The sequence below is a fragment of the Adiantum capillus-veneris genome, chromosome 1 (genome assembly GCF_014529385.1).
Source record: "Adiantum capillus-veneris isolate H3 chromosome 1, ASM1452938v2, whole genome shotgun sequence".
In the NCBI taxonomy this organism is placed as follows: Eukaryota; Viridiplantae; Streptophyta; class Polypodiopsida; order Polypodiales; family Pteridaceae; genus Adiantum; species Adiantum capillus-veneris.
Window position 1 is genome coordinate 119778262 of NC_140931.1, and position 19517 is coordinate 119797778.

At 40.8% G+C, this 19517-nt stretch overlaps 1 protein-coding gene across 1 annotated transcript; it reads left to right on the top strand.

Annotated features, from left to right (window-relative positions):
• Positions 1–718: 718 nt before the first annotated feature.
• LOC147465439 (uncharacterized) lies at positions 719–8908 on the top strand. The gene is made up of 10 exons (XM_086520152.1): positions 719–1044; positions 1365–1496; positions 1589–1669; positions 2985–3116; positions 3208–3222; positions 3300–3312; positions 4544–4640; positions 5815–5873; positions 8041–8167; positions 8663–8908. Exons 1-10 carry the CDS (start codon positions 903–905, stop codon positions 8906–8908), a joined length of 1044 nt encoding a protein of 347 aa, XP_086376278.1. The 5' UTR covers positions 719–902.
• The last annotated feature ends 10609 nt before the right edge of the window (positions 8909–19517 follow it).

Below are 19517 nucleotides of genomic sequence, written 5' to 3' on the forward strand. Positions count from 1 at the left end.
TAACTACAAAAGAAGAAAGGCAAAACACAAATAACTACAAAAGAAGAAAGGCAATACACAATCGACATCCACGTTCTATTCTACCAACCATTTGAGTGAAAAATTTCTTTTTGAAATAGTTTGCAAGAATTTACATGTAGCACGTATACTAGAAAAAACATTCATCAGTAGACAACCTCGCTTGGATATAATCTCAACTGTAACCATCTCTATAATCTTGAATAATTGATGCACTTAACTGTGTCTCCTCCCATAAACATTATAGCATTTTTCAAATGTATATCCCTTTCACGAAGTGCCTCCCTTGCGAAATTAGTCATGCTCTTGATCCCTTCAATGCTAGATACTAAATGTCAATTTGCATATGTCCTATTGTATTCTATAGATGTTATATAGCAAGGCCCACCAAGCAACACTAGTTGACTCGTTGTTCTCGATTTTATGTGACCGCGTTAGAGAATTTCTGCCCTTGCTTCCACTCATGTGGCCGCTCTCTAAGAACCATGGCGGCCGGTCATGTGTGACAAAAAGTTGCCTCCTGGCTTCGCCTTTTCAATGACACTTGTAAGTGAAGTCCAAGCCGGAAGTGGGCTCTCTGTAATTTCAACAACAGCTTTGAATCTTGCAATACTCAGATGGCGATTTGAATATTGCCTTCAACCTCGTATCACACGACGATTTCCTACTCTGGTTTGTTTTCTTTCACAGACAGACAGAGAGAGAGAGAGAGAGAGAGAGAGAGAGAGAGAGAGAGAGTCTTCTGTTATTCTTTCTGTACTTTTAACCTACCCAACAGCTCCGTCTACGCAACAGTGAAAAGTTTAATATGTAGAATGGTTTTAAATTTGATGGGAGATCTTTGATCTCATTAAGGACCAGCTAAAATCTCAGTTCTGTCAATCATGCCTATGGCTTTTTCTTCAAGATTTTTGTTGCCGCTGCTACTGCTCTCAACTTCGTTTTGCTCATCGACAAAGTGTTTCACCTTTGAAGAGGAAACGATCGGCTTTGCTCAAAGGGAGCGCAGTCTTGCTGACGACAACAGTGAATTTTCATTCCCTCTCATTTCTCTCACTGATCATAGCATGAAGTGAAATAATGTTTCTCCACAAGAAATGAGTTTAAGTAGGGGATTACGGTCTTTTGGGAGAGTTAATGGTGCACAAGTAAAGACAGATTGGTCCGGAATGGTGCAATTCTTGTGTTTGTTTAACAGAGCTTGTCAATGTTTTTTTCAAATTATTTTGCATGGCTCTCAGCATGGAAGGGTGGTAGAGACTCTGACTTTGATGTTACTTCTTGCAGCAATTAGTGATATTTAGAAGAAAGACAGCAGATTAAATTTTTGTTAAACTTTTGGGCAGCTTGTGGACCTGTGAATTGTTTGAATGGAATTTGCTCCACATCGATAATATTTCCTTTCTACCAGTGTACATGCAACGAGGGTTGGCAATCCCCTCTGAATTTATCCTGGATACCGTGTGTCCTTCCCAATTGTGAGTGGTGGAACTTTTTATTGTATGGGAAGCTTCCCTTCTTGCCTGGCCTTTATCTTATTTTCCATGAGTTGTCCGTGTCTCTTGTGCAGGCTCGTTTGACTTAGGCTGCGACAACACATCTTTGAGTGCACCCCCACCAGCTGTTTCTCCAACAACGGATGCTTTCAGCCGTAAGTGATCATAGTCGTCATGTTGTCTTGATTGCCCTAGTGGATACTAGAATTAATTTGGATGGTTGTGTATTGATTGTAAACTTGGTGGTAAAGATGATGTGACTCACAACTTGGGTCCGTGCTTTTATTGCTAGGAAGTTCAGATATAAATGTTCTTGGAAACTTGATCTTTTTTAGGCATAGAAAAACCCATGGATTTTGTGTATGAAGTTAAAAATGCTTAATGTGCGTACAGCAGGTTTCGGCATACGATCTACTTCTTTTTTTGTAATGTTTTGAGTTATCACAATGTGTAGTAGTTACATCTAACAAGAATGCCATTGCAGTCATTATTGCCAGTTCTGTTGGCAACTGTGGCATGTGCTCAATGGATACCTGTGTTTTTAATAGGTCAAAATTTTTCCTTAACCCTATTATTCTGTATACTTAATTTAACAGAGTTGGGCAGTTGACAGAGTTTTGTTGGGCCCTGCTTAATGGCTTTGGCTTGAAAATAATACATTCTGAGGTTCAGCAAGAGAGCAGCTCTATTGCAAATGTGCGCATGAGACCATCTTGCTTGATAATTATCTGAAGGGGTAAGTGGAATTCCCACATCCCTTCAAAGGAGTCATTATTTTTGGCAGAGAATTGCCCATTCCTGATTAATTTTCAAGGTTTCCTTTAAGAAATTGGCAAGATTTTACACCTTTTTTTGTGTGGGTAAAAACCATTCTTCAGAACGGGAGGAGTTTCGGGTTTGTCCTTTTTTCATTCTTTGTGAAAAATGTGTTGTGGCTGTTGCCCAGTACGGCCTATTAGTGGCATCTAGCTACCTCATGTAAGGATGCCACAAGCTTTTGAGGTTTTCTACACAGTTGAGCTTTTGAAAACTTCATATCACTGCTTTTGGACTTACGATGCTGCTTGGTTGAAGAGCACCAAAAATGTTCTAGAAAGTGAATTGGTTGGTTTGGGATGCACAAAAAAGAAATTTTCGTTTTATATTTTATTTATTATTATTAGTTTTCTGCTTGTTAGGTCCCGAGCATGTGATGTTTTTTACATCAAGAATAAACGTATGGAATATATATGGTGTTAGGATGGCGCGTTTATGGGGACTTTTTTTGGTTAGTACTGTAAGCAGGAGACTGGTATTGTTTTGAATGCATGTGCTATCTGAATGTGCATATTGACCAGCTAATTAGCAACCTAATGAACTACCTATTGTGTCATGCTTTTACTGATTATGGTCGACAGAAGAATGGCTAAAAACTTTTTAGGAGGATTGTTCTGCTCTAAGAACCCTGCTGCCTTTTTTCGTGTGTTGCAGTTTGCGCTCTCCCTATTTGTGGAAATGGGGAGTGTGTCGCCTCCAGCAACTCGAGTCTTTTGTATGAGTGCAAGTGCAATGGTGGGTCGATAAACCTTTTCAATTCTGCGAATGGCTACTGCATTCCGCAGTGTATGTGCTCATCACGTGAACCTCATAGCCATCTCAATGTGCTTGGCACTTCAAGCAAGGCCAGAGAGCTGATGATGACTTCTTTTCACAGGTGCTGCAGGAGCGGGTTGTTCGGGCTTGAATATTACATTTGGTGATTCACCTCCATCCCCTCCACCACCACCAACACCAAACGCTGGTCAGAACTCAAGTCAAGGTACAAGCTCAAGTCCCAGCTCCTCAAAACAAACCATCCCCAGTGGAGGTATGAAATCTTGCGATCATTTTGACATAGCATTGGCATTATACTAGAGAACACTGAATTTTACTGGAAGATGTTTGATTCGAAACAAAGCACAATTTTACATTCTTTATATGTTAGAGATCTTCGAACCTTGCTGGAGCCACCCTAAATGTATGGTAAGCCTTTGCCTGCCAGCAAAAGCAGGGCTCGGCCAAGGACACAGCTCCATTCTTGACCAAACTTATACCCTGCATTGTCAGACTTGTTCTCAGTAGTTTCTATAATCATCACACAATCATGCTTAGCATTGACAGAGCTGCCGAATATGCCAGCTACACCCAACATGGGAAAAGGATGTTGTGCTCAGCCTGGAAAAGTCAGGAAAGATACATTTCCATAGCCCATCCATAGCTTCCCAGCCTGATGAGCGCCACACATTATTGCCCTTCTCTCAGATTCTAGCTGTCTAGCTGTAATTCAAGCAGGTTCAAGGGCTTGAAGGGCATATTATCCAATCAAAACTACGTTGCTGCAAGTGGATATTCCTCTCAATCTCCCCCACGTCAGCTAGCTTTTCTAGTACCTTACATTAGCCATCTGTGCTAGATAATATTTCCAGTTTCTGGCATGCTAGATGGGATCTCTCGTCTGCTGGACATGCTTTTTATATTACTTATGGATTTAAGGACATGGTCTAATCAGCTTAGAATGCTCACCCTGCATTGAGTATCTTTTATCCAGTTCTGTCGCCCTTTTGGCTTGTAGTTAATGCAGCATGCAGAATGAGCCACTGATAATGTTGTCGGGCATCAATGTGATAGGGGAAAAGCTAGACACACGTTTACGGGGTGATGCTCTGGTTTCTCTGGGGGCTTCCATACGCTGGGGACTTGCTGATTGTTAGTGTGGTAACAGATGTGTAAGGGAGGAGGATTATACAAGGAAGGAAAGGTGTCTTTCGGAAATAATGGTCCCGAATGTAGGGGTGAGATAGGGGCATATTATGTGTGCCTACTTATTATTCGTGGTGCAACCCCTGGGCTTCCATCAGGGGGCTGTTAATGTGATGTTGCAATTGACTAGGCAGATCAGCTGAAGTAGCAAAATAAAGGGCAGCTTTTGCATGCGTTTTGCAATCTCATTTCATGTTCTGCAAAATGAAACTCTAGCTTACAGCTTTTGACATTTGCCTTTGTTATGGCAGGTACCAGGCAAAGATATGCAATTACTCTCATCATTTGTGGATTTTTATTGCTGCAGATGGGATGGCGTTTCTAGAGGACTACCTCATTTTTATACATGTAAACAAAATTGTAGAAGTCAATTTTTTTATTTGCTCTTAGTTCCTCTTGAGTAACAAGTTGAGTTCAAGACTAGATCTTTGAGGTCTCTTGGGATTGTTCCTACAACGTTAAAAGCGCCCCTCTCTCTCTCTCTCTCTCTCTCTCTCTCTCTCTCTCTCTCTCTCTCTCTCTCATGGACAAAAGAAATTGGATTTTTGAGTAGGAAGCTTCCACAAGAAGATTTAGAAATTTTCTCATGTAGGAAAAGGGAGCCTTTTCCAGGCGGGGGCCGGCGGTCCCCTGCCCCCAATCGTACCTAGCTAGGTCTGCAGTGCCTCCCTCACAGAAGCTCATGATGTTGAGGTAAGTCATAATGTGGGAATTATTGTGAGAATCTGTCCAAAACTTCTTGTATTCTTGACCATGCTTCTTTGAAGGAACTTGGGTACCAACCATGATGGCACATAGAGTGCTTTTTCACTCTGCAGACATGTCACGCCTTTAAATATAAATCAATCCTTAATTTTGAATGCAACGTGACTATTAGTTAATCTTTTGTTCTAGTCCAAAAACCATGGCAAGCACCCAAATAAGATTGCAGAAGGATGCGATTGGAGTTTATATTCCCATTCAAAAATATGGCAAGCATATAGATTTGATATTAGAATTTGATGACAAAAGTATCATCAATAGTGATCGATTCTTTCAGATCGGCATGTGGGATGTGGCCAAAACCTCCTCAAGCGTGACGTGAGTCGACTTTTTGCAGCATTCTGTTGGTCAGCAGGACATAAACCTTTACTCCATGAGATAACAATGTGAATAAGCAGAGGAGAAACATGGATTGCTACATGTAACATGTATCAACTAATCTGAACCTTTGACCACCATTTAAGAGTCTTGACACTTTCCCCTCTTGAATTAGGCAATAAGTATCTCAATCTATAAGCATTGTTTGTCAAAGAACATATCCTACAAGCACAACAGTCCTCAAAAGATGTCATTGTTACTTATTTCAGCCTTAAGAAGTAGAAGAGAAGCATCAGTTAAACTTGCCCCATCATTTGTTGTTCAAAGGTGGAGTAGGTCCGACTATTAGACACCGATGCATGCCAAAGTGTGTTCCTTTTGAAGACTTTGCAAACAACAAGCAAATAGCCATGGACTCATCTTTTTTAACGTTTTCTTTCAGCTTTATCAAACAGGGAAAGAATCACCTGATTCAGTTGTGATTTGCAAGCTAGAGGAAGTGTAAGTTCTCCAAATCAACTCACTATGTAAATACTAAACCAAGGAAAGGATCAAAAAAGAAAAGGGCCTCAAAACAAACCATTCAACATTAACCAAGCCTTAAGATTGAGAATGAAGACGTGTTCAACAATACATCATGTTAGCAAGAAACATCCTACCAATATTAATCACAAGAAGTTTTAGACAAATTCTCACAATAATTCCCACATTGTGATTTACCTCAACATCATGAGTCGGGGGGGCGGGGGGCGGGGGGGGGGGGGGGGCGGTGGTCCCTTGCCCCCAATCGCACCTAGCTAGGTATGTGGTGCCTCTCGAGCAGAAGCTCATGATGTTATGCATGGTATGAAAAACATTGAAAAAGACTCCTTGTTCCTACATGAGAATATTTCTAAATCTTCTTGTGATTCTCCAATGGTTTCTACGAATCAAGTTGACTTGTGATCACTATTGCTTTACTTTTTTTCCCCTATTGGTATAACATTGGGCATGGTCATATCATGCTAGAGGCTTCTTGATTAATTTAGTTTATACATACACCTTCATAAATTTAATTTTAGAGTTCCCGTGGATCTTCAATCAGCAGGCACATGACCAATTATCTATCAATAGAGGGGATAGCTTGTATTCTTGTCATTATGTGGGGTGGTGGTGAATATGCTTAGTCTTCTAAACAAGGCATACACAAGTAACTACGTTACCAAATATCTTCTTATGTTGGTGTTTGTCTCTACAAATAGATGGTGTATGTCTCTACAAATTGACTCTTTGATATTTATGAGGTTCTTCAAGACCATATCTTGCAATAGATCAGAATTTGTCGTGAATGTATACCTTGTGTAAGCTTCACATTGTGTAGCATATCACTTGTTTAACCGAAATTCATAAGGCCTTTAAAGGATGCGTCTCCACATTCTAAGCACCCCAATTCAAAAAAATTATGCTACAAATTTATTGCCATCTTTGAATGCATATAATGTAGATGAAGAATATGTGACCAATATGGAGTACACGGTACCTTTGACAAGTCTCCAACTCTATTTCCATAGTTTGAGAGAGAACCAGTAGACATTTGCTACACTTGTAACTCTAAGCATGAACCACTAGTGAAGAGTTAATCTCATCTCACATCACGAGAACTGAGAGACAAACCATAACATCTGACGTCCTAACTTTTATACTTTACACAGACACCTTAGGGAAGTGAGTCTAAATGCAACAGATCCTCAAAGTAAGAGGCACTGACAATTCTGCACTATAGCCTATGGCGGTACACATCCAAACAAGTCACTTGGAAAAGTGCATACTCCATGGTAGTTAACCTTGATAGTTTTTTGGCCTGCCCCAAAGGGATAAGGCCTTAGTGATGCCTCCTCTTTTTTGGCATGTCCCAAAAGGGTAAGGTTTTAGTGATGCCTCGTTTTTCTACTAATAAAAAAGGGGGAGATTATTTTAAAATTGATTTTCATATTTTAAAAAATTGATTAGTTTCTGATGGTGGATAAAGTATTAGTCGGCATTTGTTTTAGTTATTGATTGGATGGGATATGAATCCTGGGGAAAATCAATGAAGAATCGCTTTAGTGAGTGAGATCTTTAATACCTAGTGCTCTAAATTTGGTACCCCTACTGCTCCCACACAGAAGACGCCATTTGAGAGAGAGAGAGAGAGAGAGAGAGAGAGAGAGAGAGAGAGAGAGAGAGAGAGAGAGAGAGAGAGAGAGAGAGAGAGAGAGAGAGAGACGCTCATCCACGCAGTACCTACTACCTTCCCAAGTAGGTTTAGGGTTTGTGTAGTAGAGCAGCTATGGTGTCCGCCTGCTTCTCTTTAGTTAACGGCTTGCTTGCAGTAGCAACTGCCTCCACTACGAGGCCAGAGGGGCATTTAACCCTGTAGGCTCCCCGCTCCTTGCAGACATTGCGACCCTTTGAGCTTCGCATGCATTCTCTGTCTGTCTCTCACAAAGGTCTACACAGACATGGATATGGTGTGGTTGGGCAACTCATGCCGAGTTTTCTGTGGAAGAAGTTCAAGCCCTCGATGGCTCCTCAGATGAAGATGAGGGTGAAGGAGGCAACTCTCTTGATAACGGACCTTCTTCTCAGGATAACGGCGCAGTCTACCAGTTTGCGACTGAGCTGTAAACTTGCTGTGGAGCTGCAACAGCGAAGAACTTGTTGAGAAGGTGGGCAACGTAGACATGGTTATTCATGACAAAGATTCTGGCAGGAGTCATGGTTTTGGGTTTGTCACTATGAGCTCTATAGAGAACTGTAATGCTGCTATTGGGAAGGTACATCTAAACTAACATAATATGGCGGAAGAGGGAGCCCTTTACACTTGTCAAAATTTGTGACATGAAGGCTAAACTCAAGAAGCCCTAATGCATGCAATAAAGAGGGAGAGAGAAAGAGAGAGAGAGTGGCCACCGAAGGTGGCCCGCCGTACTAGTGTGTTGGAAGGACATTACGAGTGAATTTTCCCAATCGTACCAGAGAAGATCGGACAGGTCTCCTCACTCTCACACGGGCATTTTAGGGGGAGATAAATGGCCCACGTTTGTTACGGGGATTAGATGCAATCTGAGCCATCCCGTCCGCTTCTTGTAAATTCGAGAAAACGGGTAAATTCGGGTGCACCAAAACTTGTAAATTCGAGTGGCGCTCTCCAAATGGCAAGAATGGACCAAAACAATTGTAACAAGCTGTTCATTGAAAACTTTGGCTAGGGAGTTGAGGATGGTATGCTAAATGATAAAAGGGCTGGAGGCCAGAGATGTTAATGATAGGGAAACTGGCAATCTCGCGGATTCGGTTTCGTTACCATTTTTACTGAGGCTGAAGTTCATGAAGCTCTGAACAAAATGGATTGTGCCTCTGTTCAAGGGAGGAATCTGCGCGTGAACATTGTGGCGAAAGACCTTTCTCTAGAACTCATTTCTCCTAGAAAATATGCCTGGTGGGGATTTAACTTGAGACCAGAGGCTGTGATTTGGAGGTTTGGGCTTCCTTTATCTGCTGACAACATAAAATAGTTGAGGCAAGGTAAAGAGGTGAATGTTCTTTGGAGGTTTTCCTGGTTTACAAGTCGGCTTTATTATTGTGGCCTAGAGTGATCAATGTTTTTTTTTCCCGCTGTCCACATTTATTGTTCCTGTAAACCATAGGTCTGATGGAAAAAATTGTAAGTTTGAATTTAAATATAGAGATAGACATTGTAAATGACTTCCGTTTTATTATGGTTTGAAAAGAGTGTGATCCGAGAGAGAGAGAGAGAGAGAGAGAGAGAGAGAGAGAGAGAGAGAGAGAGAGAGAGAGAGAGAGAGACCAAACCATGCTCTTGCTCCATCGACGTGCCTCAACCTTAGCCTCGCGCTCGAGCTCCCTACAACCCCAATTATCAATTGGCAGAGAGAGAGAGAGAGAGAGAGAGAGAGAGAGAGAGACAGAGAGAGAGAGAGAGAGAGAGAGAGAGAGAGAGAGAGAGAGAGAGAGAGAGAGAGAGAGAGAGAGAGAGAGAGATTTTCTTGTGCCCTCCTCCTCTTGCTTCATCATTGCCATCGTCATCTCTCCTTCACACCAGCTCTTCTGTCCTCTCTCTCAAGCTCTCTTAGAAGAGATCATGGGTAAAGGATGTCATAACTTCGCAGCAGCAGAGCCCACGGGATTTAAGCTTGGAAGACAAATTATTGGGGGCATGCCCCTAGCTTATAGGCTTATGTAACTTGCTAAAAAAAACCCCTCTCCTGCACTTACGTGGTGCGGTAAGTTTTCCATGGTGAATCCCTCGGACATCAGACCCATAAAAAAGAAGGGTTCCTCCCTAGGCATTGAACGTGTTGCATCTTCCTCGGATTTGAGGTAGAGACAATAGAGAGTTGTGAGAGAGTATATATATATATATATATATATATATATATATATATATATAGAGAGAGAGAGAGAGAGCTACCCGGATCTGAGAGCCGAGTCCCCCCATGTTCTTTAAGATTATGTTTTTGTCACAGTCCTAGAATATAGACGTCATCACACTTGCTAGTTTAAAAATAGCTAGTGCTTAGAACCTTTCAATTTTCACCCCCAGGAAAAAGGAATTTTCTTTTAGTATGTATAGAAGACTAGAATTCAGGCGGTAACAATGGACACATGTCAATCTGTGCTTCATCCGATCACTCCACCCAGCCCGCTAGAGAGAGACATATATATATATATATATATATATATATATATATATATAGAGAGAGAGAGAGAGAGAGAGAGAGAGAGAGAGAGAGAGAGAGAGAGAGAGAGAGAGAGAGAGAGAGAGAGAGAGAGAGAGAGAGAGAGGATTATGATGACCTTGACATGGCGCATGTTCCTTGCCTTGCACATCCAAGCTTGTGCAGCATGCCTCGCATACCTCCCCTTTCGAACGAGCAAGGATCTTTTATGACGTCTCTAAGACTCTCAATTAAGGATGTGTTGGAGGTATCTAGGGCTTGGGTTTCAAAAGCTCGCCATGGTTGAACGACACCCAGTTGAGTGTCGAGGTAGGGACCCAAGGCTCAACTTTGCACAACATCAATTAGATTATACCAAAGTGCCATGTTTCTAAGGATAAACCTTATGTTTCAGTCAATGTTTTTCTTAAGCCTGGTTTCCTATTGATTTTCTATAGTCACATATGCAATGTATGCATGACTTGAATGCGATTGTTAACTTGTGCAACATCTATAGAAGGCATAATTGGTATCATCTCTTCGTACTCCATTGGTGTTGTCATGTCATAAAAATTAATATCTATCCAACCCAAATGATTTTCTCATATTAAACTGATCACTTAATGTGGGAGAATACACGGGAACAAGGGTTAAGATATAGACATGTGCTTATAGATCTATCTCAACACGGGGCCAATGGTTAAGGGGCCCAAATGAGAGATGGTCTATCAAAGAGCAAGGCTAACCAATGGAGCATAAGACCTTAGGGTTAGCTTCTTTGAAGACCTCCAATAATGTGTGTAAAAGTCCTTTGACCTTAGGCAAGCTAGGGCTGAGCTTGAGGTGGGAACCCGGCCTAAGCTCGAGGTGCTTGTCCTGCTTGAGGTGCTTGTCGTGCTTGAGGTGCTTGACATGCTTGAGGTGCTTGATTAAGATGCTTGAGGTGCTTGACCGGCTCCATGATTGAGGTGCTTCACTTGCTACATGATTAAGGTGCTTGAGGTGCCTTGAGATGCTTGCCTGAGATGCTTGCCTGAGATGCTTGTGGGAACACCCCCTAGTTCAAGTGCTTTGTCATGCTTGATGACTAAGGGGCTTGCTCATCCAAAGTCAAAAAGATTCCTACAAGGAGGGGGGCGAGCCTACAAGGGGGGGGGATGAGAGAGAACACACACACACACACACACACACACACACACACACACACACACACACACACACACACACACACACACACACACACACACACAAGGGAAACCCCAGCTTGAAGAGGCAGCAAGGACACTTGTCAAGTTCCTCCTCATGTTGCCCTCATGGTGTGCCTGAAGCCTATTGGTTGGCCACCCAAGGGGTCCAATGATAATTTAGGATATTTAATTAATTGATTTTGCATTTATCAAGTCCTCTCTCTCAAAGGGGAAAGGGGGACACTTGTCCCAAGGCTACCCCTGTTGCTTGTAATGGCTCCTGCTTGTGATTGGCTAGGCCTGGAGGGGTCCAATGAGCTTCAAGCATGAGCTACAAGGGGGGGTCGACCCAAGCAAGCTAGGGGGTTGCTTAGGGGGTATACTCACCCACACACACTCACAAACACTCTGATGGGGTGCTATGCAAAGTGCAAGAGCTCCATCTCCTTCTCGAAGCTCCTTGAGAAGTAGAGAGCCTACACCAACTCTCTTGGCTATGGAATGCAAATCCAACCAAGAGCTATGCTTCAATACTTAAGCTTTCCATCTTCTTCTTCTCCATTACTATGCTATTATGTATGCTAGCAACAAGAGTATGATAAGTGAGGAACTAATTCTTTCTCCTATGAAATGTTTCTTCTTCCTCTTCCCTACCCTCATTCCCTGCTAGCTCTCTCCACCTTCGAAGGTGTTTGAGGTCTTGGGACTGAGGCTTGGGATAGTTAATGCTTTCTCCAAGTGCATGTTATACTTATTGCAAGAAGGCTAATGGTTTATTGCAAGTAGATTAATTACTTAATGCAAGTAGATTAATTGTATTGCAAGGTAGATTAATTATTGCTTTAAGCACAAGTTGATGCATAAAAGTATACATCTTCATGCACTCAAATGATTTAGGGAACACAAAGATTAATGATGTTCACAAGTTCTTGATTGTTTTCAAGCTAAGATTGATTGTTGAAATTATGCAAAAGCTTGGTGTGTGAACCTTCCATCTCCATATTGCCAAGGAGGTCTCAAGGAAAACAAAGATTGTATTGTACCAAGTCTCTCTTAATGAGAGAATCTATAATACAAATGCCTTTTGGAGGGGGGACCAGCTCCACATAAATCCGGTCCTCAACTGTTGTCATATTCTCTACACTCTCTCTCTTGTAAAAGTATTGTTCATGCCTGGTTAATTAAGTGTTATGATTGAGTTGCTACTACCAATTAAGTTCACCCTCTATGCTCTCAAAATTGCTCACTCTAAATTCCGCGATTCTCTAAGTTTATAGGCCATTCCCATTACATTGGTATCAGAGCATTTGGTTTCTCTTTTCTTGCTTAAGAAGAGGGGTCCTTAAGTAGCCTATAAATGGTTGATGTTGTTAATTATAATAGAGTAAGTGGAACTGGAATCTAATATCGGTTTTGTTAAGCCCACTATGTGGGGGATGGTGCACACCTCGGGAGCTTTGGACTTAATAATGGAGTCTGTTTAGAATTCCCTACGGCTTTACCATTATTGAGCCATAAGAAGTCTGAAAGGAGCTAACCCTTGGCAATTCTGCTATGTTAGACCTACTCCTCTACTCTCTATAATTAACCACTTTGAGCCGTGGGTGTAGATACTTAAGAACCGATTTTCAAAGGCTAAGAGGAGTGGCAACTAAGGTTTTGAATTGCCAAAGCATACACTAAGTACATACATAAATTCTGTTAACATGGCTGACAATAATCAAGAGAGTAGAATGAACATTGATAACTTTGATTTTGCACATGAAAGTGCTAATGATGATGCTCCCATGTTTATCAAATGTCTTGTTTCTAAGCTGCAACAAGCTATGGAAAACCCATTCCTACAAGGTGAAGTTTTCCAACAACTTCATAGTTATGGGATTCTCCAAACTCCCCCAAAAGAGAGAGCACCTGAGAAGTCTCTTCATGAGATTTCCAAGAGAGGGCTCTCTACGGCGAGAGAAGAGGAGAACCCATACGAAGCGCTTAAATGTTTACTAGCGGGCTTACCTCCATCCAAGAAGAAAGATAAAGTCTCTACTTTAGAGCCTTCACCAAGAGGAGGAGAAGGAAGTGAGTCTTCCAATACTTCCAAAGATATGGCTCCAAGAAGACGGCAGCCTTAACGATCTCCAACTTCCCCCAAGAGGGAAAGATCACTGCAAAGTCCTCCTCCTCGTTATCACAAAAGGGAATAGAGGTACCAAATAAAGAAAAAGGAGAGAAAGAGGTCACCCTCTTCTCCATCTTCATCAACTTCCTCATATTCCAATGAAGGTAGCGGCTCTTCTCTCAAAGAGCCCAAGAGGAAAGGCCATCGCAAGTTCTATCCGGTATGGAGAAGGTCCAAGAAGCTAAAGAAGTTCAAAGAGGGAGGGAAGAACACCACTTTCCTTGCCTATGCTGGCACCTTTGGTGCTATGGATAAGGTCTTGGCCTTCATCCAACAGCTTGATGCGGCCTTTGGTGATGAGGGCTTCATAGAGTCCTCTAAACTGCGTCAAGTATCTATGCATTACCAAAGTTCCGCTCGACAATGGTGGGATAGCCTACAAGCCCAAAGAAAAGCTCCAAAGACATGGAAGGCTTTAAGAGCCTCCATCATAAAACAGTTTCTGGCAAGCAACGCTCAAGAAAATGTCCTCACAGAATGGCAAAACTTGAAACTCTCTCCCTACGAGTCTATCCAAAAGTATGTAGATAAGTTTTGGGATTTATTTCTCAAAGCCACTATCTACAAAAAGATAGACTTTGGGAAGCAAGAGCAACAATTATGTGCGGGTATTTCTGAAGAGAAGGCCGAGTATATTAACTCACAAAGGCCTAATACCATATCGGCGGTCATACACCATACTATGGTCGCCTCTCAAATGGATTCCCAACAAGGGGTTAAGAAAAACTCTAAACCCATGGAAGTGAAGGATCAAAATGAGCCTAGAGGGAGGACTAATGCTCAAACTTCCTCCAAAGGCAACTCTAGCAACACCGATAACAAAGTTAAGGAGAAAGGAGTCTATAAAGGTAAGAATAAACTCTCTGCAATAGAGCTAGAGTGTTATCGTAAAGATAACAAATGCTACAAGTGTGGACAACAAGGGCATGTCTATCGTGCTTGTCCCCAAAGAAATGCACGCAACAAGCCACCTTGAGTTTCTATGTTGGAAACTCCAAAAGAGGATGCTTATAGAAAAAGACTTTTGTTTTTCCTATGCTAGAAGATATGTACATACATGTTTATGAGTCGGGTAGTATCCTATCCCTTGTAAATATGCATGCTTTCACAAGTTAATGAAAATTTATATTTTCATATATATGATTTCTGTTAGAAAGTCTATAAATGAATTTAATGTTTCAACCAATAACAATATTATTAAATAAATAATAATATAAAAAAAAAACGAGAATCAAGAGGAATTGGAATTGTCTAAATTCCTAAATGGATTCCAAAATGTTTTTAATGATGATACCCCCGTGAGCTATCTCCACAATGAGGGGACAATGGCCATACAATGGAGCTTTTACCATGAAGCTCATTGCCTAATAAGCCTCCTTATTGAGCTTTACAAGCTCCACAAGAGGAGTTCAAAAAGGCAATAACATGGACTGGTAAGTTTCGAGAGAGATTCAATAATTAGGTCACATTAGCTCTAATGGTGGTATTTCTATGGATCCACAAAAAGTAGAGGTAATAAAAGATGGCCTAATCCAAGGAATCTACATGAGTTGCAAAGCTCTAAAGGTATGAGTGCATACTAAAGATGCTTCATAGGAAAAATCCATGCTTATAGCAGGTCCAATACATGACTTAACAAAAAAGAATGTTAAGTATACATGGACCGCAAAGAGAGAAAAATACTTCTAAAAAGTTTAAAGAGAAACTTATTTCTCAACTTATGGGATCTCTCAAAGCTATTTGAGGTCCAATGTAATGCCTGGATGATTGCCTTTGAGCAAAACTTTGCTTCAAGAAGGGAATACCATAGCATACGAGATTCAAAGACTCAACTCCAATGAGCGAATGTTGGTCATATACAAAAGGACCTATGAGCTGTTTTAAATGCTCTAGACACATGGAAGTACTTCTTGCGGACTCCATTCATGATGCAAACCAAGCTCTTGGACAATCAAATGAGGTAGGAAAATTTTTGCAACTTAAATTCTACTTTTCTCACATTGCTGGCAAGCACAATCATGTAGCCGATGCACTTTCCCAATGGCCAAGGGTAGATAGGATATCAATAGCAACTTACAATGAGCTATGTTTTATGATAGTTAAATATGTTTCTAACCCAGGCTTTAGGGATATGATAATAGCCTTACAAATGGAAGAAAAAGAACCACTCACATAAAAGGATGGTTATCTTCCATACCTCAATAGGCTATATCTTCCTTGCTTCCCATGCTCCTTCCATATGCGGGGCAAAGAAGAATTCGAATTTGCTCTGCTAGGAGTAGAAGCATACTTGTATTGGCTTACCAAGAAACAATAACATACAAGAGAATGTTTCAAAATGTATGGTATACCAAAAGATGAAGTATGAAAAAAGGACCATGGCTTGCCAACATCTAATAGTGTTGGATAGAAATCCTACCATGACCATTAATTTTTGATAGAATCTCTATCAGAACTAGAGTAACCCTCTTATGTCGGCCTACTATTCCAATGGATGGCCAAAAGATACAAAACTAATAACCCTTGATCTACTAAAAGTCTGTGATTCGAAGTAGATCAATGCTCAAAATGAGAGAAGTACTTATCTTAACAAAAATATGTCTCTAATAACGTGAACATACTTCTAAGGAGAAACTACCTTTCAAGGCTAAAGACGGAAGATCCGAAAGTCCCTTGTAGCTTAAGATACCTGGGAAGATCTTCATTGCAAAAGAGTATAACAGAGATAAAAAAGAATCTTTTTACAAGATTAAACAGGCTATATCCATTTATTAGCTAGGCAAAAGAGGCTCCTGCCGTTAGGCACAAAAGAGCCTTATCCTTTAAAAAAAAAGAAAAAAGGGTTGGGTCTTGCTAAACTTTCCCCAGGCTCATCTAAGGCAAATTACACACAAATGTAGACCCGCCACATATCGAGGATGAAGCCGAGGAGCTCCAACCCAAGTTCATCCTTCAACAAGAAGACAAGGTATTAAGAAATGGTAAGATTACTGACAGTATCTTATTTAATTATCCTTTCAAAGATGCTAAATGCATGCAAAGAACATGGCTTAAGGATAATATGAACCTTGTTAATGATTCTTACAATGACACAAAAGAGTAAGCAAATGTAAAAGAAATGCATTTTAAATGATCAATGTTTTTGTCTTATAAGACTCTCTTTTTATGTTTTGTGCACAAATTTTAAAGTATGCATACTTAGGATCATGTTTGTGGTGACTACGTCTCCCAAACACCAAGTAGACCTTGTCACTCTACTTTGGAAGTATGATATGGACTAAAAAGAGCAGACATTCTTGCGGCAGACAATGTCTCTCAAGCACCAAGTGGATTAGTCATCCACTCTGGAATGATGTCGCAGGGTAAAAATGGATCCTCTACCCGCTAAGACCAATGGACTAATGGGTGAGACTTTACCATCTCTACCTCATAGTCGAGGACGACTATGATTTCAAGAGAGAGGTAATGTCATAAAAATTAATATCTATCCAACCCAAATGATTTTCTCATATTAAACTGATCACTTAATGTGGGAGAATACACGGGAACAAGGGTTAAGATATAGACATGTGCTTATAGATCTATCTCAACACGGGGCCAATGGTTAAGATATAGACATGTGCTTATAGATCTATCTCAACACGGGGCCAATGGTTAAGGGGCCCAAATGAGAGATGGTCTATCAAAGAGAAAGGCTAACCATTGGAGCATAAGACCTTAGGGTTAGCTTCATTGAAGACCTCCAATAATGTGTGTAAAAGTCCTTTGACCTTAGGCAAGCTAGGGCTGAGCTTGAGGTGGGAACCCGGCCTAAGCTCGAGGTGCTTGTCCTGCTTGAGGTGCTTGTCGTGCTTGGGGTGCTTGACATGCTTGAGGTGCTTGATTAAGATGCTTGAGGTGCTTGACCGGCTCCATGATTGAGGTGCTTCACTTGCTACATGATTAAGGTGCTTGAGGTGCCTTGAGATGCTTGCCTGAGATGCTTGTGGGAACACCCCCTAGTTCAAGTGCTTTGTCATGCTTGATGACTAAGGGGCTTGCTCATCCAAAGTCAAAAAGATCCCTACAAGGAGGGGGGCGAGCCTACAAGGGGGGGGGATGAGAGAGAACACACACACACACACACACACACACACACACACACACACACACACACACACACCACACACACACACACACACAAGGGAAACCCCAGCTTGAAGAGGCAGCAAGGACACTTGTCAAGTTCCTCCTCATGTTGCCCTCATGGTGTGCCTGAAGCCTATTGGTTGGCCACCCAAGGGGTCCAATGATAATTTATGATATTTAATTAATTGATTTTGCATTTATCAAGTCCTCTCTCTCAAAGGGGAAAGGGGGACACTTGTCCCAAGGCTACCCCTGTTGCTTAAAATGGCTCCTGCTTGTGATTGGCTAGGCCTGGAGGGGTCCAATGAGCTTCAAGCATGAGCTACAAGGGGGGGTCGACCCAAGCAAGCTAGGGGGTTGCTTAGGGGGTATACTCACCCACACACACTCACAAACACTCTGATGGGGTGCTATGCAAAGTGCAAAAGCTCCATCTCCTTCTCGAAGCTCCTTGAGAAGTAGAGAGCCTACACCAACTCTCTTGGCTATGGAATGCAAATCCAACCAAGAGCTATGCTTCAATACTTAAGCTTTCCATCTTCTTCTTCTCCATTACTATGCTATTATGTATGCTAGCAACAAGAGTATGATAAGTGAGGAACTAATTCTTTCTCTTATGAAATGTTTCTTCTTCCTCTTCCCTACCCTCATTCCCTGCTAGCTCTCTCCACCTTCGAAGGTGTTTGAGGTCTTGGGACTGAGGCTTGGGATAGTTAATGCTTTCTACAAGTGCATGTTATGCTTATTGCAAGAAGGCTAATGGTTTATTGCAAGTAGATTAATTACTTAATGCAAGTAGATTAATTGTATTGCAAGGTAGATTAATTATTGCTTTAAGCACAAGTTGATGCATAAAAGTATACATCTTCATGCACTCAAATGATTTAGGGAACACAAAGATTAATGATGTTCACAAGTTCTTGATTGTTTTCAAGCTAAGATTGATTGTTGAAATTATGCAAAAGCTTGGTGTGTGAACCTTCCATCTCCATATTGCCAAGGAGGTCTCAAGGAACACAAAGATTGTATTGTACCAAGTCTCTCTTAATGAGAGAATCTATAATACAAATGCCTTTTGGAGGGGGGACCAGCTCCACATAAATCCGGTCCTCAACTGTTGTCATATTCTCTACACTCTCTCTCTTGTAAAAGTATTGTTCATGCCTAGTTAATTAAGTGTTATGATAGAGTTGCTACTACCAATTAAGTTCACCCTCTATGCTCTCAAAATTGCTCACTCTAAATTCCGCTATTCTCTAAGTTCATAGGCCATTCCCATTACATGTCAAGTGGCTGGGATCGGTGTGACGATCGTTTTTCGTTTGATTTTGAACTCTTTGGCAAGGTGCCATAGCGTATGTAAATGGTAGCTACTACACTTAAATTACTTTATTATTCTCTTTAGTTTTTAAAAGCTAGATGAGAATGCACTAGGGCTATCAAATGCACTCTCACAAACCTTACTAATTTTGTCTATTCAATTCTTTTAACTTTATGGTCAACTTTAGTATAAATAACCGATTTATAGATTAATTAAGATCTTAATAATAATCATACGTAGTTATAACTGAGAGTTATCTACCATAATTATCTCATAATTAACCAAATTATACTCTTACTCAATTTATATGTAAAAACATAATTTTGCTAAAAATAATTAGCAAAATTAGATGTTCAAGCCTCTCCTAAGTATCTGAGAGTTATAACTGAGAGTTATCTACCATAATTATCTCATAATTAACCAAATTATACTCTTACTCAATTTATATGTAAAAACATAATTTTGCTAATAATAATTAGCAAAATTAGAGGTTCAAGCCTCTCCTAAGTATCTCTTGTTATTCAAACAAAGAATCACTAGATCTAGATTATTGATAGATTTAAAGATATTTTTGTAATTTTAAAGCCTAATTTTAGCATTATTTTAGCTAAAAATAGCCAAAATTAATTATAAATA

Excerpts from the sequence above, each read along its gene's own strand:
- LOC147465439 (XM_086520152.1), top strand. The coding sequence starts at position 903 with ATGCCTATGGCTTTTTCTTCAAGATTTTTGTTGCCGCTGCTACTGCTC. Across the intron at positions 1,045-1,364 it reads CAGTCTTGCTGACGACAACA|CTTGTGGACCTGTGAATTGT; the intron begins GTGAATTTTCAT and ends ACTTTTGGGCAG. Across the intron at positions 4,641-5,814 it reads ACTACCTCATTTTTATACAT|CTTTATCAAACAGGGAAAGA; the intron begins GTAAACAAAATT and ends GTTTTCTTTCAG.